The 27,391-nt window shown below is 36.9% G+C and overlaps 1 protein-coding gene across 4 annotated transcripts in view; it reads left to right on the forward strand.

Annotated features, from left to right (window-relative positions):
* The window catches only part of SPECC1L (sperm antigen with calponin homology and coiled-coil domains 1-like), a 49,068-nt gene extending 22,076 nt beyond the window's left edge, over nt 1-26,992 (forward strand). For 3 of the 4 annotated variants that reach the window (XM_009893202.1, XM_009893200.1, XM_009893199.1), the window contains 7 exons: nt 5,172-5,262; nt 7,151-7,234; nt 9,070-9,226; nt 12,781-12,883; nt 23,178-23,294; nt 24,197-24,256; nt 26,426-26,992. In XM_009893202.1, the coding sequence (XP_009891504.1) occupies nt 5,172-5,262; nt 7,151-7,234; nt 9,070-9,226; nt 12,781-12,883; nt 23,178-23,294; nt 24,197-24,256; nt 26,426-26,515 (702 nt within the window). In that variant the 3' untranslated portion in view covers nt 26,516-26,992. The remainder of the gene's footprint in view (nt 1-5,171; nt 5,263-7,150; nt 7,235-9,069; nt 9,227-12,780; nt 12,884-23,177; nt 23,295-24,196; nt 24,257-26,425) is intronic. The other variant, XM_009893201.1, reaches the window with a different exon arrangement.
* The last annotated feature ends 399 nt before the right edge of the window (nt 26,993-27,391 follow it).

Raw genomic sequence — 27,391 nt, forward strand, 5'->3', positions numbered from 1 at the left:
AGTTTTAGAGTTGCTGTTTGTCAGTTCTTAGTCCTGTGCCTGGCACAGGAAGAACAGTAGTCCCCTTTGGGCAACGGACTGAGATCTGTGCAGAATCTGTCAGCAATCATCAGTATAAATGTATCCCGTGTTGCATGGGCTTTCCATATCAGACATGACCAGAGAGGAATGAAATCTCTCTGAATGGATTATCTTTGTTCATTTTGTACTCACTGAGAGTTTGGCCAGTTGGTAATTGTATTGTGTATTTTGTCCTGTCCCCTCTGAAGCTTTGTGCGTTTGTTCAGCTGCTACAGGAGCCTGGGCATGCTCGGACTGCATCATCAGTGCTCTGCTGCTCAGCTTTATAGGTCACTGCTGGTTTTATTATCTCACTAGCTGCATGAAGTGAGATTTTGGCAAAAGCCAACAAGTTTAAGGACAAAGCAGATGGGACCCAATTCGCAAAGAAAATCTAAGAATGTACTATATGTTTTACTCCTTTAATGACAGTAATTCTCCTGTTGCCTTCAAGATATTACTAACCAGAAGTACTGAAACTTGATTTTTACTATAGGTCAGCATGTTTTTTCGGTAATAAATCCTCTCTGTGTGAACTGAATCTATATCCATATTGGCTTTTAGTGCTCTAGGAACAACACCTGGAACAGACCGGCTGTTCTCCTGTGCTCGGACTACTGCAGCTTTGATTAATTTAAGAGTGAATTACATAAAACAAATAGATAGCCTCAAAGCAGAGAGAAAGAATTAAATGTTTTTGTGAGCGCTTCTCCTACTTCCTGTGGCTTATTCACTCTTCACAGCAGTTTTCTAAAGTAGTTAAATGCAACAAGTTCTCTGACAGTTGCTTTGTTCTTATTGATCTGTCTTTATATTTCTGTTTATTTCTGTGCTCTTGTTGGAAGAGGCACACTTAATCTCATGTTCTAAAAGGCTAGACCAGAGCTTTGGCAGACAGAAGGCTTTTTGAATTAAGCCTAAGGCTTATTTCACTTTATTTACCTGTAAATTAACCATGAACCAAACTAATATCTTAAAATACTGCAAACCTGCTCAGGTTTACAGCTCTTGTGTTGATGTTCTCGATCTGCCAGAATTACTTGAATTTTGAATTCTACTTCTGGTATTAGAACCAAGTCATTAACAGATGGATACTTGTTAGTGGGAAACATTGCCTGAAAAACAAAGGGGAGGGCGTATAACTGAAAACAGCTGCTATTGTCTTTGAAGATAGGTGGTTTTCTTGAAAACATTTGTAATTATTCAGAAGGCAACTGGGTTTTGTGCTCTCAATTATGTAAATTGCGTTTAAAGAATATTTTCTGCTCAAGAGAGAAGGGGATTGGGTTTAAAAGCAATTTTCATAATATTTCCCTTTTCTTTATTTTCATATGACTACCTTGTTTTCTACTATTGTGTTTATGCAACTTTTGTATATTGTTTGCCTGTGGTTTGTACTCTCTTGCAATTAAAAAAGTGAGATTTTAATAAGTCACTATGTGAGCTGACTGATCTGCTCCCACCTTGTAGAAGTCATCCATGGTTTAAGATCTTGAGTAAAGGTGGAAGGGTGGATCTCTGTACAGGTGTTGCAGTGCTTATTATCACTAATCTCAGTTGCTTTTACATGCTGTCACAGGGGAAATACTTACATGGGCACGTACTGAGAAACTAGCACCACTTTGATATTATAATAAAGTGGATTGGTTGCAAAAAAGATCCTCCAAGTACAGATGCATCAACATGTGCCCTCTCTGAATTATGTGTATCACTTTGTTTTTGTGTTGAACTGTCATGAATTTCCTCCATCTTGGCTTTGTTTGTTTTTCTTTACAGTAATATGTGTATGTATAAGGAGATGCATTCTTGAATACATTTTTGCAACTGAAAACAAATAAACAAAACCCTTTCTGGCTTCAGTTCCAAGCTCACAGTGGAACATAGCTGTTATTTACCGTAGCGCTTAGCAATACTGCAAAACCATTTAGGACAAGAGGTACAGACAGAACGCTCTTCAGAATGTAAAAACAACCCTGCTGGGTTAGCCCAAAGCTTCGCTGCTCTGCTGTGCCACTGAGTGACCAAGGCAGATGCCTGGGGAGGAGCATAAGGACAAGGAAGTGTATCTGCTGCTTTCCCTGAGTACTTTCTTTTTCTGTTTCGTAGCTGGAGGACTCTCTGAAGTAGACATGGTTTCAGAGTCGCTGGTCACCGCTAAATGTCTTGCTTTGCTTTGAGCATATAAACTTCCAGGCTCCAAGCAATTCAGTGTCAGACCTCCATATCTTAACTACTTAATATGTGAAGAACCGTGTTTGTTTTGAAATTGCCACGTGTAGGTGCGTTGGCATGAAGTACTTCATTGAAGTACATACTGAAGTGCAAAGTGGTCAGGAATAGGTACCTGGCAGTGGTGGTAGGTCATGTTTCCTTCCCTAACCAACAACAGATGCAAGGATGAAGAGATAGAAGCACAATATTTGGAGTTTAAGGGACTCATAGGTAGCCAGCAGAAACTTTGTCTTCATATTAGGACTGGCGGTGAGGAAGTAACCGTTGATCTTTGCATCTTTATCTGTTACCGTGATTACGTTATACAGAGACTACTACATAAAAATACGTTATTTAACTCTGTGAACAATTTTCTTTATAAACGCCATCAAAAGCAGTCCTTAAAGTTTCTAGCGTTTTCTTGTGCTAGACCTCAATGTAGGATGAATAAGAAGAGGATCAGAGATTGCAAAGCATTTTTAGTCATTTCTGTCTCATTAATAGCCTTCATGAATAGCCTCAAAAGCACGTGATTCCTCCAAACTTTTGATCCTGTTGAGTCTTGAGGAGTTTGAACACTGGTATAAATGACAAATGATGTTTAGCAGTTAAGCAAGTTTTAGGAGGTATTTCTAGTTCAAGAAAAAAAGTTACTTATAAAGGGATTGGTAGGATCCATAGATGTTTGATTGCACATCAGGTGCGTTTTGTTTTGTGAGTGAAATGAGGAATGGCTGATCTGCAAATTCAGCAGAAGCTCAGTCAAGCAGAAAAGTTTCTAACACTTGTAAAATAGTTCAGGAAAAATTCTCCAGGAGACTTGTGCACTAGTACTATATAGTTATTGCCAAGAGGAACTAGATAAACATTAGTTGGTTCATTTGCCTCTAATTTGCTGTGTATTAGTCCCTGAGTTACTACTGGTAGTTGTAATAGTAAGATATGTAATAAGGAACTAGCAACAGTGAAAGCAAGCCCTGTCCGCAGTGTCAACAGGAGCAAAAAGACAAACAGTTTGTTTTATAACAAGGAGACAAAACCAGTACGCAGCAAGTTATCAGCTGAGTAACACGACCGCTTTCTGACAATATCCGTAAAGGATGTTTGTTTTTAAGTGGTATCCAGAAGCTGAGAAAGTGATAAAGGTATATGGTTATCCAACACTGTGCCTGCTCTGTACATACCGTTGTTTCCTGGCTGAAGTTCTGTACTGCGCTGTCTTTGTAACGACGATCCCAAAGCTAGATGAAATGACAAAATGAAATGTTTTGCTTTTAACCGCATTATCTAACTCTATAAGTGGTTTCCTTTTTGGGGAAGAGGCTTTCACTTTGATAGTGTCCTTGTCCTTTATTTTAAAAAAAAGTAATTAATAAATTCCTAAGTGGGTGAAGTAAACTTTAAAGTTAATGCAAGTTTGAAGTCTCAGTTCTTATGGGAAGCTGTTGTAGGCACTTCTGCACATAGCTCACTATTGCAGTCACTTTCATCTGCACATTTAAAGGAATAATCTTTGTAGTGTACGTGCAGGACTTATGATATATAAAGTGATGAAATTCTTCATGCTGTATTTTGGAGTTAGAGTCTTAGATGGTTGGCAGCTGTTTTCTCCATTTGATTTCTAGCACGAGCACCAAAGCGTAACTCTCTTGACTCTAAATGATGAATAAGCAGTCCTGTAATCCTGCCTGTGCTACAGGATGCTGCAAAGTATATACTCTTAACTTTTTTTAATCACAATTTTGAATTTGTCTGTCTTGCCTACATGATTCGGCATGAAAAACATCTGACCTTCATTATCTTATGAAGATAAGGCTCATTTAACCTTCTCATCTAATCTTGGGCCAGATGGAGAGCTGAAAGAATTTTCAGGATACACACATTACTGGACTGATTGTCATTAAATATAGGAATCTACTAGAAAGGGAAAGGGTGAATAAAGAATGTACTATAATTTGCAATATGCTCTTTGAAATGATTGTAGACGATCTTCCCTGGGTCTTCAGCAACTGACTGAGTTTCAGTAAGCGTACAGTTCATTTGTGTGATACCAAAATGCTTATTTCAGTGCTGTGCAGTGGTTAGCTGTTGTGTGCAAGACTGAACGTGTCTGTGATCATGTACTTACACTTCAGGCTGCTAGAAGCCATGCATTCCTAAATATTTTACATAAAACTTGAAAAAAATCATTTCGTAGATAGTTTAGAGTGGAACAGAAATTAAAGTGACCTTAGAAAGAAAAAAATAATTATATTTGTATTTCGTTACATATTTGAAAATACTGAACAGAATGTCTTGTTGCTCACTGAGCATCTCGGTTAAATAGGTGGTAACAAAGGCTGTTGACATTCTGAATAAATAATAGCTTTTTCAGTAGGGTTTTTCTTAGCAACGGGTAGTTCGTATTACTACACCCAATACACCCTTATCCTAATTTTCCAGTAAAAGCCACAGAGCTGTAAAGGCATATGTTAATAACACAAATCAAGCATTAAAATCTTGACTACGTATAGGCAGTTGTATTAGTTTAAATAAATACATCAAGTTTAACCAGAACGGGTTTGTACAACCAAAATATAAAAGAACATCAAGATTAATACAAAAACTGCAAGAGAATGTACAACCTTAATTTGCAACGTTGGTTTGAGGAACAGATTTAAGTTTAAAGAAGTAAATATTACAGTATCAAAGTGTAGTGTGTGTGTATGCATTCAGATTGACAAAAGCAATGGGTAAAGAGGACGCGTCCTTTTTACTAAGTATTTTTAAAGGTTCTTTTATTTTTTTAGTTATTTTAAATCAATAATAATGTCATATCTGAGTTTCTAAAAACAATTCGCAATTCCATGTTTGTTTTTTACCTTCAGATTATGGTTGACACAAGTATTTTTCCATTTCAGAGGCATTCTATAAGTGGACCAATCTCAGCTTCAAAACCCCTTGCTACGCTGACAGACAAAAGACCAAGCTATGCTGAAATCCCCGTTCAAGGTAATGATTCCAGTTCATTTAAACTTTGTGTTTAGCAATGCTATTAATACTTCTAAAAATTTTATATTGTTTAGTATCCATAGTATTATTATATTTTATACTTTTTATTACCATGATATTTTCATAGAATCATAGAATATTTCAAGTTCAAGTTTTTATTACTTGTGTTTCATCACACATAGTGGCATATCGTAAAGATACTTTTTTGAATTTTCAACAACGCCATGATTGCATCCTGATAACTTGGCATAACTCTGACACTTTTCAATGTGTGCGTAAACTGAGTTCACTTGCAAAATCAAGACAAGATGATTTCAGGGACATGCCTTGCAGCTGTCTTCTAGATATTAAAAATACATGCCTCTGGGGTTACAGTAGGTATTGTGATTGTTCCCCCCCCAAAGTGAAACAAGGTTGGTGGTTGGCATTGCACTGCTTGTGAATAACAAAACATAAACTTAAGTATTGAATCTTCAGGAGCCAGATGAAAAAATTGAATGGAATTGAGTGTTGATTTATCTGTTTCCCAATATTTCCCTGTTCTGTGAACTTCGTTTTGTCTCTCAAAACACTGTTCACAATGTGCTCTTCCTGTGAGAATGAATGGCTATCATGTGTTGGGTGTAGCGCTCTGATTTATGCCTGCTTTAGGGTGGGGTTTTTTGTAGATGTTTCTCAAGATAATCCCCATATGACTCCAGGCTGAATATTTCCTCTGAATTTGGTATTCCTGAGGTCTGATGCTTTCTAAAGGGTTGGGGTTTTATGTGTTTTTTATTTTTGTAGCACTTCATAATAGTCTGTATGTGCCAGATTTCCTTGCTTTTTTTGAATGCATATTGAGGTTATTTGTACAATGCAGCTGGAGTTTTAATTTTAGAAACTTGGATATTTTTAGGAATATTGAAATGCCTTTCCAAGAAGGTCGTTTAGGATTCTTTAATTGTTAGAGAGCTCATGGGTAGACGTAGTTTTAAACTCAAAACCAGTGGTATGCTTTATATAGTTCTTGTGTTTTCATTATAGTCAGTTAATGCAGGAGCAGGACTGCATTCAAATAGAGAACGTGCCAGACAGAATTCCTGTTTACAGCCATATATTTCTTTAAAGAACCTCTGTAGAAATGTATGTTTCTTGTGCCATGTTTTCAACTAATGAATGGGGTCTCACTTTTTTAATCCTCATTCTTAATCTTCATGGTTTTTTGTATTCTAATTACTGTCTTCTAAGTGTTTCTACGTACAATTATGTAAACCTTTTTTTTACAGTCTAAAGGTTTTATTTGAAGGAATATTTCTTCAATAATAGGAAATAGTTTTGATTTGATGCTACAGAAAATGAATTTTGTCGTAGTTTGATTTTACTCATTGGCAGTAGGTAGAACTACTCTTTCACTACAATATGTAAAAGCACTTTTCGATTCCACAGCATGGGGGAGGAAAAAACCCATGTGTTTTTAATTAAAAAAATAAAAAAAAAACCCAACCCAACAAACCAAAGAAGAAAAAAAATCATGAGGGACAAAGCAATCTGCTTTATCAATCCACATTGTGAATGGCATATTGAATATTTTTGGCCATGTGCTAAATAGGGATTCCTTGCTCAGCCTTTTGGTTTAACAGTTCATTTTTTATAGACCAGGGCATGTGGCTTAGTAAAAAGCCTTAGGGAAAAAGGATTAAGAAGGTCATGATGTATTCATAGTGATCTTTATTGGTAATGAGCAAATTTAGGCATTCTCTTTCATAGAGATAAAATCAGTTGCTCTCACTAAAACAGCCAAACTCAGGCACTGGTAGACAATATTCACGACTCATACTTAACTGGAATCTTCGCTAATGATGTTCTCTCTTTTTTTTTTTTTCCTTTTTTTTTTTTGTTTGTCCAGAACATTTGTTGAGAACATCTTCTACCAGCAGGCCAGCATCTTTGCCAAGAGTACCCGCTATGGAAAGTGCCAAATCTATTTCTGGTAATATCACGTTTTTCAGATTATTAGTAAAATCAGGAACTCTCATTTCAATACTGTATTTACGATACACTTTACTTTTTCAAGAGAAAATTTTGGTCCTCACACCATCAAGCTCTTACCAAAAAAACCTCTATTTGGGTATTTGGAATAGCTTATTTTTCAGCGTTCAATTTTTCTGTTGAAATATTTGGGGAAAGAAACTAAAGTCCAATGCTGAAATAATATTCCCTTTTATTGCAGCATGTGGAACTGAATAGATTTTTTTTTTTTGATTGCTCGTCTCCTTATTATTGCGTATATGACTTGTACCAACATACCAGATGGATGACTATGAATCATGCATGTAACAGTTGACTTCTTTCCTTGTATTACATATAATTTTGGTGTGCAAGGTATATGTGAGGAAGGAAACTGTTCCGGGCTGTTACTTTTTACTGCTTGAATGCAGGATTATTTTAAGTGAATGAGGCAGAGCAGCATATTATTCTTCTCTAATTAAACAATTCCATTTTTGCTTGTGGAAAAAGCTCTTTTCAATAGTTTAAAATAGGAGGATTGTTCTTTTTAGGTAACAAATGCGTCATTATACATTATCTAATGTATATAAGTGTTTTCGCGTATTACCTTGCAAAACTTCTACCCATTCCGTAGGGCAAAAGAATGTTTGCAGTGAATCCTTTTTAAATAGTCCATTTTCTGATGAGCATAACCTACAAATACTTTTCAGTGTTGCTCATAGTGGTTGCTGCACATTTGATATTAACTTTGGATTTAAAAAAAATAGAGTTGCTAAATTATGTAGAGTGGTAGTACACTATCAAGATGATGTCTCAGTATCAGCAGGGGCTTCTAAAAAACAAATCTTTAAGATTTATAGTACAAATAGTGTGATACTGTGAAAATGGTACTTTCTATAAACTAGGGAGAACTAATTTGAGATAAATACTTTTAAAAACACGTATATTTGAGTAAATGGTTTCAAGAAGAAAATGTATTTTAGATCAGTTTTATTTCTACTAAAAAAACCCAAAACCTACCCAAAACGTTTTTTTTCGCAACTTCTTGTGTCTAGTATTTATAAATTGATGTATTTGTCCCAAGTCATTACAAAGTAAGTCTCTGATGTATGTGGATAGTTATATCTTTGATTTGCACAAATATAAACAATGGCAGCTATTTAGGTATAAAAGGCAAACCTTACACTTTTCAACTGGGAGCTCTTCCATGTAGACAAAACATAACCATTCCAAATTTGGGTTTACAGAGTATAATGCTTGTGCTTTCATTCAAAAGAAAAATTGTCCTTTGATAAAATGAAGCAAGCTCTGTGGAATGTGGCTGAATGGTCTCAGGTCGATCTTTGATTTTTTTCTTGCTAATGATATTTAGTTAATGTCCAGAACATTGCCTGCATGGCAATTCTTGATTAAAATTAAGTGGAAATAAAGCAGCTGTCATCTCTAAACTGTTTTCTTTTTTGTTAACTACTTGAAGCTTAGCAACATAACTACATGGACCAGAGAAAAGTGAAATGGTTTGGTGTCAAAATTCCTTCTCATTCATAAAATCCTTCAGATGGAAGTAGTGATATTCCATTAAAACACATTCATCAAATTTTCTTTGCTTCAAGATGCAGGCTTGATCATAAACGTTGGTAGTGCAGTCTAAATCCTTGATATTTCCAAAGTGGAAAGAATCAAGAAAAATGTTGAAGCCTAGTCTTATAGATGAGTTTCCATGCATGGTTTCTGAACTAATGCTTGTTAGAGAGCAAGAATGAGTTTGGAAGGTTTTATGTTTGCAAATGATAAATATATGGGCATTTTCCCACTTAGTCTCTCGAAGGAGTAGTGAAGAAATCAAACGGGATATCAGTGCACCTGAAGGAGCGTCTCCAGCATCTCTCATGGCAATGGGCTCCACCTCACCACAGTTGTCACTCTCATCTTCTCCTACAGCATCAGTTACCCCCACAACCAGAAGTCGAATAAGGTAAAACCCCTTTTTTGTGGTGCACTGAAATGTGTTAATTTCATAGCTATCTGTCTGCATATATCTAGCATATAATACTGGCACTAAGACTGCAGACTCTGCTGCCCCCCATACAATAATGATCTTCAATAATCTTTGTGAGCTTCAGAAAGTGTTTTCTGCAGCTCAGTATATGTTTTAAAAGTTAGACCAGTAGTTAGGCTGTTTAGAGCTTATGAGGTTCATAATACCAAAACTTTGTGCTCCACTAGAAGACCAAGCTAAGTCATGTCACTAAATAATAGCATTATATCAGTTCAAAATACCATGAAGCCAAATTCAAGAAATAAGCTTATGTTATGGCGTGTTGAACAAATCTTTCAGAGAGGCTTGGACGCAGGGGGACCGCATGGTAAACCTTAACTTCTGTAATTGCAGCTGACGACACAAAGCAGCCTGACTAGGTCTTAATTCCAGACACTGCCAAGTCTTCTAAATAGCCATGAGTGAACGGGCCTGGGTTATTTGTCCCACGGATGAAATCCTAATGCAAGGTGAAGTAACAAATGGCCAGGCAATCCCCTTTCATTAGTAAGATAAAAAGATGTCTGTGATAAATTATAAACTTTTCCTATCTCTAGTGTTATGAGTCAAAGGACTTCGAAGTATTTAAGCCTCGTGTTATGCAAGTGAAGTATGTGCTTAGCCCTGCTTCATAGGTTGGGAAGCTGGCACACAAAGGTTAAATGACTTTCTCAAGACCATTTAACAGGGCTTCCTGACAAAGCTTTTGTACAGCAGAAATATTAAACCCTTAATGTTCTGAGACATTTGCAATATGTAATAATTACATTATAAAGTTGAGAAGTTATTTACCGGCGTGGGTGCTATTGAAAATGATTTCCCTGAGATCAGCTGAGGTATGACTCAGTGCTGTTCTCCTTTCACTGTGCAGAAGGGTTTGGGTCTGTGGGTGCTTTACCAGCAGCAATTAATATTGTGTGTGTTGGCACCTAAATTTAGACCGAGTACATCCAAAAATAAATAAAAAGACTAAAACACCTGTATATGAACTTCGAACTGGTAGTGTATAAAACTGCATTGATGCCAGCCTGCAGACTGTAGCAAATAGTGTGGCACTTCGTGGTAAAATTGTACAGTTATATTTATGATATCATTGCTCTGCTGCCTGACCATTGACTGCAATGCTAAGCACCACGAGAAGACTTAGCAGGAAGCTGCAGTGGTGGGTGCGTGGTGATGAGCACGCTCTTTGGAACAGTCCTCAGAATGTCGCTGCTGGACTTCAATTTGTTATGTGATCACGTTTCTCTTTTTTCCCCTACCTTTTCCTGAAAGTTGTTGTAAAATAAACAGTTATTGCTACAGTTCACTAAAACAAATACTTGCAGTTTACTGTTCCCTGTTCTTGTTGAAACTTCGTTGGCTCTTTGATTTGGAATACAGTTGACCTAATATGCTAACTTGTAAGATTTATATGTCAAATCATTTCTCATTGTCTCCATACAACTTACACTAATTTATTTTCTTCAGCAGTGTTTTCATAACTGTGAGAACCTGATATAAACCATGTGCTCTTACTGGCATTTGAGAACAGGCTGTACAGCTCCTTCATGGCTAAACAGTATGTTTAGCGTAAAGAGAGAGAGCTTTTAATTTGAGTTCTTGTATGTTGTCCCAAATCTCTGTTCTGAAGTCCTTGTAGTGTTGCATAATCTTCACTGTAGATTGGATATGCAATCCCATTATTGTTTCTTTCAATCACCGATGAAAAAATACACCAGTTTGGGTTGTTGAAATATGTACGGATTTGAGAACCAAGGATCAGAATTTCTTGGAGCATCATTCTGGCTGTGTGGTACCTATGAAGGTTAAATACAGTAACCTATTCAGATAATTGCATTCGTATTTAAAATACACAATTAGCAACTTCCTTGTCATGTTATATCTCTCTGGAATTAGCAGTTAGGTTTGAAGGCTCATACTGCCATCTTACATGCTGAAAGGCACTTACTCTTTCCTGTTTATTGTTCTGCTGTGCGTGCATTTTCATGGATGTTCCAAATGCCACCACTGATATCTTTCTAAGCAACTTTGAGATCTCGCCATCTGTATTTCAGTGAAGACTGGCCAGGGAAACTGCAGTACATATACTTAAGGTTAGGGCCTTGGAACATTTCATTGTATGTTGGCACACGTTCTCTTCTTTTATGAGCTGAGTGACAGATGCTGATACGTGGAACATTCTCTGGTGTTCCGTTGGTAGCACACATGCACGAGGAAATCCACATTCCCTGGATGCTTTCTTTTCCCCTGGCGGGACCTAGAGAATTGCTGCCTGTAAATCTGTAGCAGAGAATCCACTGAAAATATTATGTATTTCCACATTCCACCCCTATTTCCAGTCACCAAACATGTAAAGAACAAAGAGTTGAAGATTTGAGAGTGAATGTATACTATCTGTATGTCTTTTTGGAAATATCCAAAAAGGAGTAACTCAGGGCATCATCTCTGTGGATGTTGAGAGAATCTTGCTTACGTCTGCATAGAGCTCTAAAAAATGGCAGATGAGGAAATCTTTGCAGTATGGATTCACTGATAGTTACCTTATTTTAATTTTTCCCAATGGAAATTATTAAAAATAAGAACAATTGCTGACACACTTATTCCAGTAACTAAGCTCCATAATGGTGTAATACTTAGTCTTTTTATCAGAGACTGTTCGCTGCACTATCTGTTGAAATAATGAGTCATGTAACTAGGCCACTACAATATACAATTCTATAATACATATTTTTTAATCGAAGCACTCATTTTTGTAAGCCTGGTCAAGAGATGTAATGTAAGACTCCTATGAAAAACTGGCCGACCTGGATATGGTCGTTCTTTTCTTCCCCAATCTTTCCTTAAAGAAAAAATAATTTAACGTAGCTTGACAGATTGGAATTGAAATGAAATGATAGCTTTTATTGGTAATTGAACACTCTTATTTGAAAAAAGTGAATCATTATTGTGCCGGTATATCAAATGGAAGATCAGCCTATTTAGAGCTCCCCCCTCTTGTTTAAGGACTCCAGATCTCAGGCGAATGTTCTGTTAATAATGGCATGCTGCTAATATGCAAACTTGTTGTTTCAAGGTGACATTTGTAATCAGCCACGAGATGCAAAAGAGATAGCATCAGTTTATTCTCTTTCTAAATACAAAATAAAGTCATTTGAGTTAACTTAATGGTTCAAGCTGGAACTTACCGTGTTGTGAGTTTAATTTTCTGAACTCTTAGGAAAGATATCATTGAGGTTGAAAGACCTAGGAAAGTAAAAGCTTAATTTAAAAGAAAAAAGAAGGATGATTTGCTAAGGAAAGAATTACTCCAAAATAACTCTTAAGCCTCTGCAGGTATTTCTGTGTATTCAGTTTTTCAGTCAGTAGTGCTGTACCCTACTACTTTCACTGTGAGAGCAATTTGCACTTTTTTTAAGCTTTTACAATATGTATTTCTGTTGCAAAACATACATTACAAGCTCTAAGTTGCCCTTCTGCCTCATTCCTAGGGAAGAGAGGAAAGATCCCTTGTCTGCCCTAGCAAGAGAGTATGGAGGATCCAAGAGAAATGCCTTGCTGAAGTGGTGCCAGAAAAAAACAGAAGGATATCAGGTAACTGTAGAGCTGTTTAACGTAGCATACTTCTCGCTGCAACACACCAGAATCTGCCAATGGCATAAACCACTCTGCTCCACAGTTGACTGCATAGATTGCAATGGCACTGGTATGTACTGTACTCTCTTCTTGGAACACATGCTACGAGTCCTAACCTAACTAACATTAATAGCTCTTTAGTCACTTTGCTTCGTGTTGGTAATCGTTTTTTTTTTTCTTAAGGGGGCAGCTGACCTTCTATTGAAGCACTTTAAAACAGCCTTTTACAGACCCCACATTTGAAACAGTAACTGAAACTTTAGCAACTTAAGGTTTAACTTAATGTTTCCCAAATGCAATTAGAGTACCATTTCTCGGATTTGAGAGATATTTTTTTGGTAGCTAATTAGTGTAGTTTTATTTGGATCTTTCAAAGTGCTCCCATTTAGTCTCTATTTACGGAGAGTTTGTTTTGTGAAGGTTGCATTGTCTTGCATTTTGAACTTGGCTTTCTACTTCGGTTCCAGACTTCTTTTTTTTCTTTTCAGTTAGTCCAAATGTTATCAGAAGCTAAAAGAGCTAATAAGATGACTATCCAGAGTTCTCCTGATTACATTATTTTTTCAAAAGAATAGTGGCTTCAGCAAACTAAACCAGGATGTTAATAGTCTGACCATGATGTATTTGTTTGGTTAACTTGTATTGAAAGTGTTTGGAGTTCCCAACACAATCCTCAGTTTAAGAACTCTACTCTTTCCATGACTCGAGACTCACAATGCAGGAGGAAGTTGAGAGCCGCATAACAGGATGATCGCCCATCCATAGGAAAAGTCGTCTTTCAGTACAATGGACAGGCTTGTGATATGAGCCCTCCCCCCTCTTCCTGTGGCACGTCTAGTACTAAACTGGGCTATTTCTGAGGATAAGCTTCTTTGTAGAAAGAGCCTTTCTCCTTCCCCACATTTTAAAAAAGGCAGGATGTTATATTTCTTTATAAATCCTCTAAAACTGAATGCAAAAATATTTTCCCATATTGTCTTGAAATGAAAGATGAATTTGACAGCTTCCTTATCAGGTTAGGAAAAGGAATAGAAAGTATTCCAAACCTTTCAATCCGTAGTTTTGTGCACATGCAAGAGCATGCTTTTGTTTCTATAGATTGCTGCTTATAATTACTTGAGTTTTATAAACAGTAGTAAATAGGTTTTGAGACTTACTGTACTTGCTTCAACAACTGTAATATGGTTCTCTGCTTTCGTTGCTACTGAGAAACCATAGCATATAGCATCTGTAGAACCAATGCATGCCTTCTTTTGAAAGAGTAAGATAATAGCAGGAGGTTATATTAAGTTAGTTTTTTGAGAAGAATGTCTTTTGCTTTAGGCACACTCATTTTTCATTTCTTTGTTGTACAGAATTTGATTATTTTCAGCATCCCCTGAAATTCAATTGTGGTTGAATACCACATTAGTGGTGTTCTAATGTTTTAAACATATCTGGTGGTGTATTCATTGTGAATAGTGCTTATTCAGCTTTCTGGCATCTCAACGATGTTATCAATACTAGATAAGGATTATTTTTTTTTTAATTGAAGCTTTGCTTGGTTTTAATTTTATTTTAAAACTACGTGGATTCTAAACTGACAAGCAGTAAACAAGCATCAGAATAATGAACATCTCCCTCATTCAATCCTACTTAAGGTACTGTAGCTCTCTTTCTCCTTCACTGTCACCCAAATGTTGATAGGGAGCCTTTTCTTACCTCCAGTTCCTCCTGGTGTTTTATACTCTGCCACAAGTTCTCTTTTATCCCTAGCATTTCCCATCCTTATAACTTCTCCTTTCCTTCTGTACCACCGTTTGCTTTTGTTTGGCTTAGCATCTGGGCACCAGCCAGCACGTGCTTTTTAGAGCTACCTGCACGCTGACTGACCAGCCGTCTGCTGGCTCTGAGCTGCTGTGTGAGCCACACAGAGCACAGGAGTCCTAAATATCCCTGCCTTTTCCCCTGCGGGAATAGCAGTAGGTCCGATTTCTATCCTGTCACCAATTTAAATAAATGTTAGCTATTATTTATCAAGTTACAAATATAACATGTTAAAGGAAAAAAACACTTGCAAACTGAGTCTGTCACAAGTTCTAAAATGACCTGGAAGAGTTTAACCATGATTAGGAAACAAGGAAAAGAAAAAGAAAGTCTCAGAAGGCTTTTGTTTCAGAATAATTCTTTTGTTAATTTTGTCCTATTCATAGTATATCAATTTGTTTCTAATGCAAATCTAATTAAACTGCTAATATTGAAGTAAAACCCAGCCCCTGTAAGCCAGTATTTTCAAGAATGTCTTTGCCGACATGGAAATATGTGTTTACTTCTTCATCAGTTGCTGACAACAATCACTTTTTTTGGTCTTGTTTTCTCCCTCTCACCTGGAGGTGTTGTCTCACAGCTGTAGTTTTTTATGCATACATGTATGTAAATATTTATAGAAAATTATTTCATTTGTTGGTGTTTTGTAGCGAAGATGGATCCATGCACACTGAGTTAAAGCCCCATTTCTAACAGAGCCGTATTTGCTCTTGGCATTGCTTTACCTTTCATTTCTGGGATTATATTTTGCACTGCATGTTGGAGAACAGTTGAATTTCTGGTTTATGCATGGACTAATAATAGTAATCACACGAATAGCCAGCTACAAATCTTTACTTCAAAAATTTGGTTTAAAGTATAGAGAGTTATAGGTGAGCTGCCAGAGGCTAAAAAACAGGGTATGATGTAGTTGTCTTACCCTTATTAATGAGCAGCAGCATACGATTGAACATTATTCTCTTTGTAGGCCAGCTGTAGTTTTTGAGCTGCTTTTTATTCTATGTGTGGAAAATACTAAAGAAGAAAAAGAAGGGGAAAAAAAAAAAAACAAACCACAAAAAAAACCAAAACCCACCACACCAAGGTCTGTAGTGTTTCACAGAGAGCAGGCTCCCTTTACGCACAAGATTCTTGTGGAGAATACCACCCGTTTGCTTGGTGCAACTAGTATATTTTTGTCTGCTCAAGTAAAATGGAAGAATAACTTCTGCTCTCCTATCACCTCTAGGAAATTACTTTCAAGCTTTTGATTAAAAGTCTTAAGTATCTCTGGTTTAGAAGCTTGGAATTTTATGAATGCTAAATAATTCAAAGACGGTAGTGTGGTGAAGCTCTAATTTCAGGCCATTATAGTAAAAGGATTTTATTTAAAGCCCTTCACACACATTCACAGACTTGTACGCCAAACTGTGCTTTCCACCACTGACAAATATATAGTTCTACATAGCAGAATTTTTAAAGGTATCTTAAGGCTTTCTCTTTTGTGAATGTATTATGATCAACAAGCTAATACCTAAACTTGTTAAAAAAAAACCATAATAAATTACTTCATTGTGCAGTTTTCTTGATTTATTCAAGCAAATTTGGAAGGGAATAAATGAATAAATTTCTTTAACTGTGTTCCAAATCTGGTATTTTTTAAGGAGTACCTCACTAAAAAAATACAGTTAAAATAGCCAATGAAAATACAAGAAATTCTTACTCATGTAAAAAAAACGTATGTTTTATTTCTGTTAGTGTATTGTTGCTTTTAATATACATACTGTCTGAATGTTGTTTGCAAGCAGAATTTCTCCTTGAAGCTTAGGTTTGGAGGATGGTGATCTGCAGAAGGTCATTGCAGAACTAACAGCAGTCAAGTTCTGTATTAACTTTCATCTAGAGCCTGTTCAGTCTAGACGGTATTGCACTCACTAAGTTACTGAGTTTAATTATATTCAGGGCTGACCAGATCCCTAAGCCATGAAAGAGGAGAGTTCCTCTCTTAAGGGTGGGTTTTTTTCAGTATTTAGATAAAGGAGGAGCGAATCACCTTTAGTTTTCAGGTAACGGGCACAAAATACTTGAAATTTGATCACGTGTTTGCTTTGCTCAGGATCTGACATACTGATTCAGAATACAGCGCCAAGTGCTGCGTTTTCCAGAGAGAAGACAATCCTCCTGGCTCCTCTAAAATATGTGCAGTGTCATAAAACTGTCCTAAATTCCAGATATCTTCAAAGCATAAAGTAATCCTGTCCAGCTGTTACGGTGCATTTACCCTAGCTGGAACACAGCTACTTTCATTTTGAGTACACAAGTAATAAAAGTCCAAAAAAGGATGTGAGCACGCATGTTTCATGTTAAGAAGGGGACCAATAAACAGGATGCACATATCCTTACCCATTCTTATCTACAGCAATATTTCAATTTATTTTTCATTTTTTATCAGCGTTCTGACAGATAATCCACCAGTCTGACACCATAAGAGCAATTGTCGCAAGAGAGCAGCAAGAATAGACTGAATTTTTTTTTAACCTTTCTTTAAGCTTTCCACACTCCCTGATTATAGATACACTGGAAGGCCTCCTTATCGTAGCCTTGTAGTACCTATCCTCTAATACCTGCAATGCTGCTTTTTCTGGAAAGACCGCCTAATTTCTACTTCCTATACAGATCAAAGTTATATGTCTTACAAAAAATGTAAAACTTATTATCTACATGGCAGCAATAAACAATAACGTGTACCTAATGCTATGCTGAATGCACCTTGAAATCAAGCAATGCTTTCATTTGCAAAGCTAAAGGTAAAAGATAGTTCAGGTTGCTTTTTTTTTTTTAACCTGTTTTTATATACCCATGTCTTCATCAACACTAAGCTAGATCATATTCTACTCTGCTATTGATTTTTTAAAAAGTACAAAGAGAGGACAAGACTGTGCTGGTGTAAGCCTGTGTTCAGTAACGACTGCAGGGCGTGCGTGCTTTCCCTGGTGCTGTCTGGTTGATTCATCAGAGTAGTCAGGCTGCCAAAACACTTCTCTCCTCGGTTTAAGCTGTGATGCTTTAGCCAAAAATTGTTGAGTTAAGGAAGGACATGCTTCCTTTTTCTGTTTGGATTGGATTCTGATACAAGAGAAATGTCAACTTGTTAGACTTAATTACAACAAAATTTAGAATAAATTATGAAGCTGTATGTATCTCTCTAAGTGCTTCAAATGTTAATGTCTGAAGCTGCTATTGGTTTTTTTTGAGAATGACTGCTCCTTTTATGGTTCTTTTTTGTGCCAAAACTGGAAAATAACACATCTTTGGTACAGAAAGAAACACTAACAGTCAATATTTAAGGGGTTTGATGGTTTATTTACTACCTTTTTATAAGCTAGGGTTGAAGAGGCAGTAGTTGGGACTGCTGTTAAGTTTATTCCAGAAATACTTTTACGTTCTCACCTACTGCCAGAAGTACTGATTGCTGCAGCTTTAATCCACGTTTTGAGAATCAGTGAATCCTGATTCAATGGAGCGTGGATGGCAGTTATTTTGTAGTTCACCTTTCTAATTTTTTTTAATGGATACTCTTTTGTGTGTGTGTCTGTGTCTTTAAAAGCTTTTAAAAGCTTTTTAATAGTAATTTTCTGCCATGGGAAGAAGCCTGCCAAGGTCTGTACTCTTAAACCTCACATCTTGTTTTAATGGTTTAATATATTATAGTACAGAATCATATTAATGCTTTTGCTTTCTCAGCCCACTTATTAACAGAGACATAGACACATGTTTTTATTTTATCCGTGTCCGAACTCATTTGTGAGCCAAACCGAGTTAGGATGTGGGAACCTCTCTCCTCCTTGGGCAGAGCAAGGGATGGAGAAATAGCTGCTATGCAGTGTGGTCCTCGCTTGAATTGTGATATACATAGCTCAGGAAGATTGAAGACAGATGTGGATGTGTCTGCTGAAGAGAGCTAAAATAACTTTGTTGTTAGTTTCTAACTGTAAGCTCAGGATACAGTTTGCGTTCTGTATTGCAGGGATGCACTTCTGATTCATGTTCAAATCCAGTTCATTTACTGTTTAACCACTATTGTATTTCAGCCTAAGCTAATGGGTTGTTTTGTTCCTATTACATTTCAACCTTGTTTCAGGAAGAATCTTCTTACTCTTTTTCTATGTGAGCGCAAGGGAATACTCGTTTTGTGGCAACTGCTCCTATTCTGCACTTTGCAGTTTAATAGGAGCTCGAGTCATGCTTGAAAGGCTTTTTGTTTGTGGATCCATCAGGGTGTTCCCCTACCATCTTTTTTCCCCTTTTTGTCATGGCTGTAGAATGGGCTATAGAATTTGGTCTGTTCGATTATGTAAAATGTTACATTCTTATGCTCTGTCTCTAGAAAAGTCTTACAATTTTTTAACTCTGTTTTTTATTCCTGACTGGAACGTGTCTTCCACAGATCTTTTTATAACAGCCTGTTGCTTAATTTCTTTTGTTCAAATTGCCTTTAAAAAAAAAAAATCTCTCCTAAATACTAGAAGTGACATCACTCGCATCCTAAGTATTAAACATCAGTAGACAAAGACTGATAAATCTCCTTCTAGTTCACCTATCTCTAGGAAGGCTTATTCCTCATTTGACAATTTATCTGAAAGTATGTCCTTCAATTGCTTTAGTACTTTGTGGTCTGAAATGGCTTGAAGAAAAATTCCGGATTAGATTCCAGCAGAATTCTCTTAATAGAGCCAATTACTTAATAAAAGCAGTAACAAAGAAGAAATTATGTCAGAGATTTTAGGCTGATGTTCTGTTCACCGTCAATTCTTTGAGAAATAAGAGCTTAATGCAAGATTGATTTCATTATACTGACCAAGCTTTTTCAAAAAACCACAAGTAGTTAAAAGCATTTGGGAAATAAAATTGTGCTGTATTTAAATGTGCCAGTTATGTGCTCAAAGCCCTACATAAAAAATTCAATTTTCAGTTTAAATGACACTCTGTCCAGTTTCTAGATTTGTTTTTTAGTGTCTGACCAATATTATACTTTTTTAGTCTGAGAGGTAATAATAATTCATAATGCTCAGAGCAATTGGAAACAGAAAACAGTCCCTTTTAATTGTTTCCTTCCGTTGTATTTAATTCAGCTTCTCTGGGTACGTTAATATTCTCACATGATGGGTTTGTTTTCTGCTTGTTGTCTTAATAATAAAAGCTGGACCCTACAGGAAGACTTAGAAAAATGGGGTATTCCAAGTTCTTTTGGAGAACCAACCAAACTTGTAGGTGAACTTTTTGAAGTATCCTTTTTTTTTTCCCAATGTTCATATTCAAAATTCAACATTCTATGGATGCTACTAATATTTAAAGTGACATTTTTAGTTTATACAACTATAACATTTAAGGGAAGATGACTTTCTCTTGTTTTAGTTCCATTTACCATTTTCAGCACAACTTTATCCTGGTTTTCTTGCTCACATGTTGGGGTGAGGGAATATACTTACAAAACTATGTCTCTAGGTTTTAGAAGTGAGCGTTCCTCCTGGTTTTCTAATCATGTGAAGAGTTCTGTCTTCAGCCCCGGTTGTTCTGTAGGTCTGTTTTCTATTGCATCCACACTGTTTTGATACCTTGCAATTTCTTTCTTCTTATATTCTGAGCGCAAGTCTTCCTTCTCCACCCGCAGGGTCAAACCTCAGGTGTAGGTTCAGTCGATCTGATAGACATCACTGCAGCATCCTAGTCTCTAATTCTGAGGAATGCATTCTTGCCTGGTGGTGTCCATCCTGACTGTTGCAAAAAATTGCTATTCCAGCTCATTGCTTTAGCAGTACGGCATGGTTTGCTTCTCCTTTCTGTGTGCTCCCTCATTTCCAATATAAGCTATTGTTCTCACTTTGAAGGCTCTGCACCCTTCCATCCCTCTTTCAGTACCGAGATCTCATCTGTGCTTCAGCAATGCTGGTATTCAGCCTCAAACGCTTAAACTTTCAAATAAATATTGCTGTGCTTCCTCTGAAACACGTAGAGCAACCTGGGAGCGACAAAGCCATTGTAAGCTCTGTGAGGCAAAGTAGTATCAAACTTTACTGCATTTCTACAGTGACTGGCTTTAATGGACTCCTGGTCTTTGGTAAATAGAGTATATTCTGCAATAATACCAATGCAACAGGTACTTGTTGAAACTAGATTGGAAACTGCTGCGTTAGAAACTGTTCATCAGATTCCGCGATGCTTCAGCATTCCTCCTTACTTTAGTAAGGAACGTAATATCTATCCTTGGAGTCCTCTGAGTTAAAAAATTGCTAATGCTCTTCAGTAGCTTGAACTAGTACGATTTTTTTTTTTCTTAATAGTTTGACTTGATGCATGCATGTCTGTCTGAGCAGATCCGTGTTTAACTGTGACAACGCCAATGTACATCATTCCCCTCCCCTTCCCGCATCACTCGGCCATCTTGGGGAAGGAGGGAGAGAAGTTCAGCCGTGGGGTGAAAACCAGGACCGAGTTTTCATCCCGCAGGAGATTGTGTAGCAAAGGAAACATGGTCATTCATGTTTGATTTTTATAACTAGCTTGCCACAGATGACTGTGACAAGAAAAAGCCCTTCTCCCTACCTTTGTCCATCTTACTGATACAGATGTGATCCGAGGCACTGCTGGTTACAGGGTAGGGGAGAGAACTTTCCAAAAAGTAACCTTGTAAACAGACACAAGTAGGAATTTATTGGCTTTGACAATCTGATATTTATTCCCTTTTTTTCCCTTAAAGCCTTGTACTGTGTGTTGCATTTGTTTGCCTAATTTAAGTAACACTGAAAAAGTTTTAACCAAGCATTAATTTAAATCCAATTTCCTGTCTCTCTTGAGGAGAAAGGAGGGAGAGCTTCATTTTTTTTCTTTTGCTTTTAAATTTTCCCACCCCTGTGGCTTGAGGAAGCTGTGTGAAGAACATGTTCCCACAGACTGGGGGTCTCCAACAATGACATTTCCGTTTGCAAGCAGGCAGCAGGACGGCAGGCGAGGCTCACACCACTGCCTTGGGCATCGTGCGCCCCTGCACGTACGCTTACGTCACCAGAGCTTGAACCTGCATTTGGTGGACTTTGTATAAAAAGTGCTAAAGCTGAGCAGGAAACGGAGATTTCCCTCACATTCTTCCAGAAATGGCCCTTAGTTTTGTTTTTTTCCTCTGTTGGAGGAGATTGCAGTTGTTTTCCATTTGTAATCCAAACCATTGCTTTGACAAGAAATGCAACTGCCTTCGTTCCCAGCCTGCGTGGCACAGTCACACTGATTCCCGGGGGATTTTTCTGCAGGAGGAATGACAAGTTTTCATGCCTTGTGAAAGACAGGTGATGACTATTGCTGTCAGGTGAAAGTTTGACTTGTGTGGTTGCGTTTCTGCAACTCTGTGACTGGAGGTTAGAGTTCCTGCTACATTAAAATTTTTAAAACTAGGTAGGGGAGCTGTCTAGCTTCTGCTTAAGCCCAGCTAAGCGAGTTAGATATTGAAGCATATTTATATTTCTCCATAAAGGTCTAAAAGATAAACTGTTAGTTGTTGTTACTGGTTGTTTCTTAATTAAAGTTTAAACTGACTGCTGTCCCCTCTTTACCGTTGTTTGACTGCCAGCAGCCAAGTATACAGTAATTTAAAAGGTCACTGAGGCGTCTTGTTCATAAACTCTTTCGGACAGGGCTGACTCTTTCTACAATGATAAATACAGTCTCAGGAGATGCGTTTACCAGTGCCACTGAGTTTCCTACTGGAACTGAAAGACCAGGAGGGCAAGACTGCATTTTTCAATTTCAGTTCCCATCCCAAAGATAATAATTCCCTGCCCCTGTCAGTGATATATCTGTTGGATCACATATTTCCAACTGAAACTTAATTTTTGTTTGTGATCTTGTTCACATAAGTTTCTGTAGAAGAGAAAAAAAATTGTCCTCATCAATTAGAAATTTTCTCTGGATATTAATGCACTAGAAGCAGAAAAGTAAATCTTACGTTAACAGAGGTATTACCACATGGTCTGTTTCGGGGGTTTTAGGCATACATCTCTAACTCGTTTGCTTTTCTATCTTGGTGTGTACAGTTGTACCAAATCTATACTATTACCCTCTCTAGCGCAACATTTTACACCTTTCACACACACATTTTACACTTTTTTTTCCGGGGGGAAAAAGGGGCAGGGACTGCTTGATATTACCTGGAATTAATATACAAGATAACTGACTTTCTTACTGCTAAATTTTTTTGTTGTTCTCTGTAGTAGTGGGTTTCGGTTTCTTACCACAGAACTTTAGTATTAGGGTCTTTGCTTTCTCTGCTGATTTTTTTCAAAGGTATTAAAAAACCCAAAACAAAACAAAAAACAAACAACAAAACCCAACAAACTCACAAGTATTGGTGGACTGGTAGAACTAAGACTTGTTACATTGTGATTTTAATATTGTTTGTATTTTTTTCCCCTTCAAGAATATTGACATAACAAACTTCAGCAGCAGCTGGAATGATGGTCTGGCTTTCTGTGCAGTCCTCCATACTTACCTACCAGCCCATATTCCCTATCAAGAACTAAACAGCCAGGACAAGGTACGACATTAAAAATCCCATTCCTGGGACTGCAAAACCATGTCATTAATATGGTTTAATAAAGAAGAATGAACACATTTGAGTTCTAAAAAACCCAGTATTACTAGGAATCATAACTGAAACACTTCAAACTATCTTGCTGCTATTCTTATTGTAACATTTTAATAGTATGAGGTCATTGGGTTAAACACAACTTTGGAACAGGTATAAGAAAAAAAAATAATAACAGAAGGTCACAAATTTAAGTCGGAGACATTTAACCCGAACATCTGGGAAGTGTTTTCAGTTTGGGTTTTGGAAGCAAGGAGTGTTTAAGCTTAAAGACTTTAAATCCATCAAATTTGTATCTTGACATGGTTTGTTTATCTCTTTCAATATCACAAGGATGTTTCATCCTACTTTCTCATACTGATAAGAGATTGTGATATTCCTCTCAAGTGATATGTATCAAATAAAGGTAAACTAGAAGAGGTCAAGACTGCAGAGTAGTCTGTATTCTAGTGTGCTATAATACCTACTGGTATGTTATCTAGAGATGTATTATTAATGATAATTCCTTAAAAATATTAAAATATTTCATTAACACATAAAGAATTTTTTTATTTATGCTTTTTAAAGAATGAGTAATCTGTTTTTTAGCCTTTTATATCTCAGTCATTCTTCACTGACAATGATTTTTCAGTATTATCTTCTGAATGAGGACTTAATAAAAATTTTCCATAAATTTTTGGATTATATTAGGACTTGTTCATTCCTATCGCTCTTTCTGAAATACTGTGGTCAAATCATAGACTCCATTTGAAGCAAAAGTAGGAGCATTACTGTGAACATTCTTAACACCACTTTATTATGTTTGAAGTTGTATTTCCTCGGATTCTAACATGTTTTTATATCTCACGCAGAGAAGAAATTTCACTTTGGCTTTTCAAGCGGCGGAAAGTGTTGGCATCAAATCTACTCTGGTAAGTTTTAAGTGCACACTGAGTGAATTATGTTCCATTTATAAAAATCAAATTATTCTATTTTGTCCTTTTGAAACATTTTGATGCTTTATACTTAAAGATAGCAGCAGATGAGCTCAGCTAGAGGTTACTGCCCCTGCATCACACTTGACTGAAAAACATAAACAATACCCCCTACCTCAGTGGCTTTGTTTAATAAACCCACTGGCATCAACAACTTAAGCTTATGTGTTTTTTGCATTAAAAAGTGTCTGAGATACAGACCTGTGCTGCAGGAAAGGCAACAGCACAACAGACTATAGCAGGTAAACTCTGAAGCTATAAAAGGAAGATTCACCAAAACTGATTTCTCAGTATCATAAGAAATAATAATAGCGGAATGGATTTGCTTGAGAATAATTTGAGAAATAATTATGTGATAAAATCTTCAAGAATTCATTAATTCTCTCCTGTCTCTGACCTGCTTTCAAATTGTTTGGGTTTTTTTTCAGTTCTGGGGGTACAAATCAAGCTATGTAATTTGTTCTTTTGCTCAGTGTAATGTGAGAGTCAAGATTTTAATTCTTTAAGTTTAGACTTTTAATTGGTGATCATTGTAAATAATTGAATTTTTTTCAATTATTGTTTATAATAAGGTTTCTTATACAATTTTAGCTTAAAAGAGTTAGTTTTCAATAGTATAGTATTTACTAGAAAAGGAAGATTTCTGAAGATATGGAATTGGGAGAATCCCAAGCCCTTGTGAATAACAACAAAAATTCAGCTAAAATTGCCAGTATCAGAAATGACACTTAAGTGATACTCTTGTAACCTAAATTCTAACAAAGCTGCCATAGTTAGCAACTAATAATACAACAAAGTCAGACATTTTTAAAAATAACACTTTCTCTGATCCTTATCAGAGCCTTTATCCCTCAGCATTGTATTTGCTGACAATGGCAGTGCAACTGTTGGGCTTTGGTACTTTAACTTTGTCCGTGATTTGAAACATGGAAGTTTCTTACCAAGTGCTGATGTAAGAACTAGATTGTGGAAAATAACTGCAGTAATTCTTACATAATTCAGCTTTAGTCTAAATGGTTGCTGTCTGTCCTTTCTTTTTGTAGCATACTTAATTACAGATACTCTAAAAAGGCAAATTGAATGGAATTCAGTCTTCTAAGTGCAAACTGTATCCATCTGGAGGATTTAGTATCTGTTTATTTACCTGTATGCACAGTGTGTATGATGTGTACGTTTGTGGATATTTTTTTCCTTGTCCATACTGCATGGGTGGAGGGTGAAAAAAGGTGTGAAAACGACTGTACGTAAACAGTAGTGGTAATGTAAGGGGAAGTTACTTGTTCCCTGAATATGAAAGTGTTCAGCTACTTTCACGTGGAGAATTAAAAAAAAATATAATTACTTTCTCTTGTTTGAGTTCTGGAGGTTCCTGAACACAAAGCTTACAAAATAGACCCTTACTATAAACAAAAATCACTGTTATCCTTTGTACATGTGCTGAAAAGGGTAGATCAGGCTTTGTTTACCCTGCTTATTCACAGCCAATCTGCTGTACTGTTACTACGAAATACACGTGAACTGGTCTATCAGACACAAAGTGATAGCTTTTGTCTCTTGGATATACCCAAATTGGTAGTAAAGTAAGCTTCCCTTTTGCTTGCTTCTTTACTCAGAAATACTTATAAAGTAATCTAAAGTTCAATAGTCTACTGTAAAATGAGGTTCAATTATTTATTGACTGACTTCTACCCTGATAGGAGCTTTTAACTCTAATTTCAATTAATATCTGATTCTTGGTTCTTGAGCCTCGAATGTGTGGCTCCCAGTATCTGGGTAGATTGCATTGACTTGCGAGGCTGGTGCAGGGGTTTATGAACACTAAAGTCTTGACTACTCTACTAATTGTAATTAGTAGGGGACAACTCGAGTTTGCAGAGCATTACACATTTCAATCTTAAGAAAATAACTATCTACAGAAGCTATTCATAGCTGTTTACATTTTGTAAGTAATGCAGAGGTATTTGGAAGAAAACAGAGCTTTCTTCATCAATACTTTAAATTGTGGAAACTTTACAGATTTACCATTCCCAGGAATTTGTAAAAACACTACCCCATTCCTCACAAGATTATCATTCCTGGTTTTGACCAATCTGTTTTCTGTGACAGGACATCAATGAAATGGTGCGAACTGAGCGTCCAGACTGGCAGAATGTCATGCTGTACGTTACAGCAATTTACAAATACTTTGAAACCTGAAACCCTAATAATTCAACAGATCCATGGGATAGAACCAACATGAGCTACCAGATGGAAATCTTACTGACATGCTAATCCCCATTTCACTGAAAACTGGCAACATTTGAGTCCCCTCAAACGTCAGTGACGCTACCCTGGATTGCCTCAGATTGCTTCAGCTACTAAGCCTGGAAACAGCTGTTTCAAAGCAAGAACTTGTTGCCACAGGGCTTGGAATAACCCGAGTTATTAAGCTATTCAGATTAATTATGTAGCCTAAAGAGCCTGGACTACTTATACGCTGCCTTTCCAGCCAGACTTCCTGAAGCTTTCTTTCCTAGGAGAGCGAGATGACTGGATCCTCTAGCATATAGGAGACTGAATGTACAGCTAGAGCTTTGAGAAGGAAAAGGATAACGTGGCATCGTATTACTGAACTTCCTGTAGCATCCTGATACCACAGAGTCTGAATGTTCTACCCACAGCATATGGCACCCCGATACAGTAGAGTTCTTTTATGGTAATGTAGTTGCTGCCTTTGCAGCTATCTTCCCCCCTTAAAAATATGCACAATATCTAGGAGAACAAGCTTTTATTCCATAATGACAAATAGAGTGGAAAAGTGCTCTCGATACCTCGAAAACTTTGGCACAGAAGAACTCTTCATTCTAAAGCTTCGTATTAAGCCTACCTCTGTCACAGTGATGTGGCTTCCAACTGTATCTTACGGATTGTAAAGACTAGCACATACAGCTCCTGGTTTTCAGGGTACGCTATACTTCAAGGAACCTGTCCAAACTCCCTGTGCTTCCATTCTAACAGAAACGAATCAATAAGCAACCCTTGTACGGCTTGTTCTTGCCCCTCTTCCTCCTTTGCCTGTATAGCACGCACACC

This window comes from Charadrius vociferus, unplaced genomic scaffold (genome assembly GCF_000708025.1).
Source record: "Charadrius vociferus isolate BGI_N301 unplaced genomic scaffold, ASM70802v2 scaffold999, whole genome shotgun sequence".
NCBI classification, from domain to species: domain Eukaryota; kingdom Metazoa; phylum Chordata; class Aves; order Charadriiformes; family Charadriidae; genus Charadrius; species Charadrius vociferus.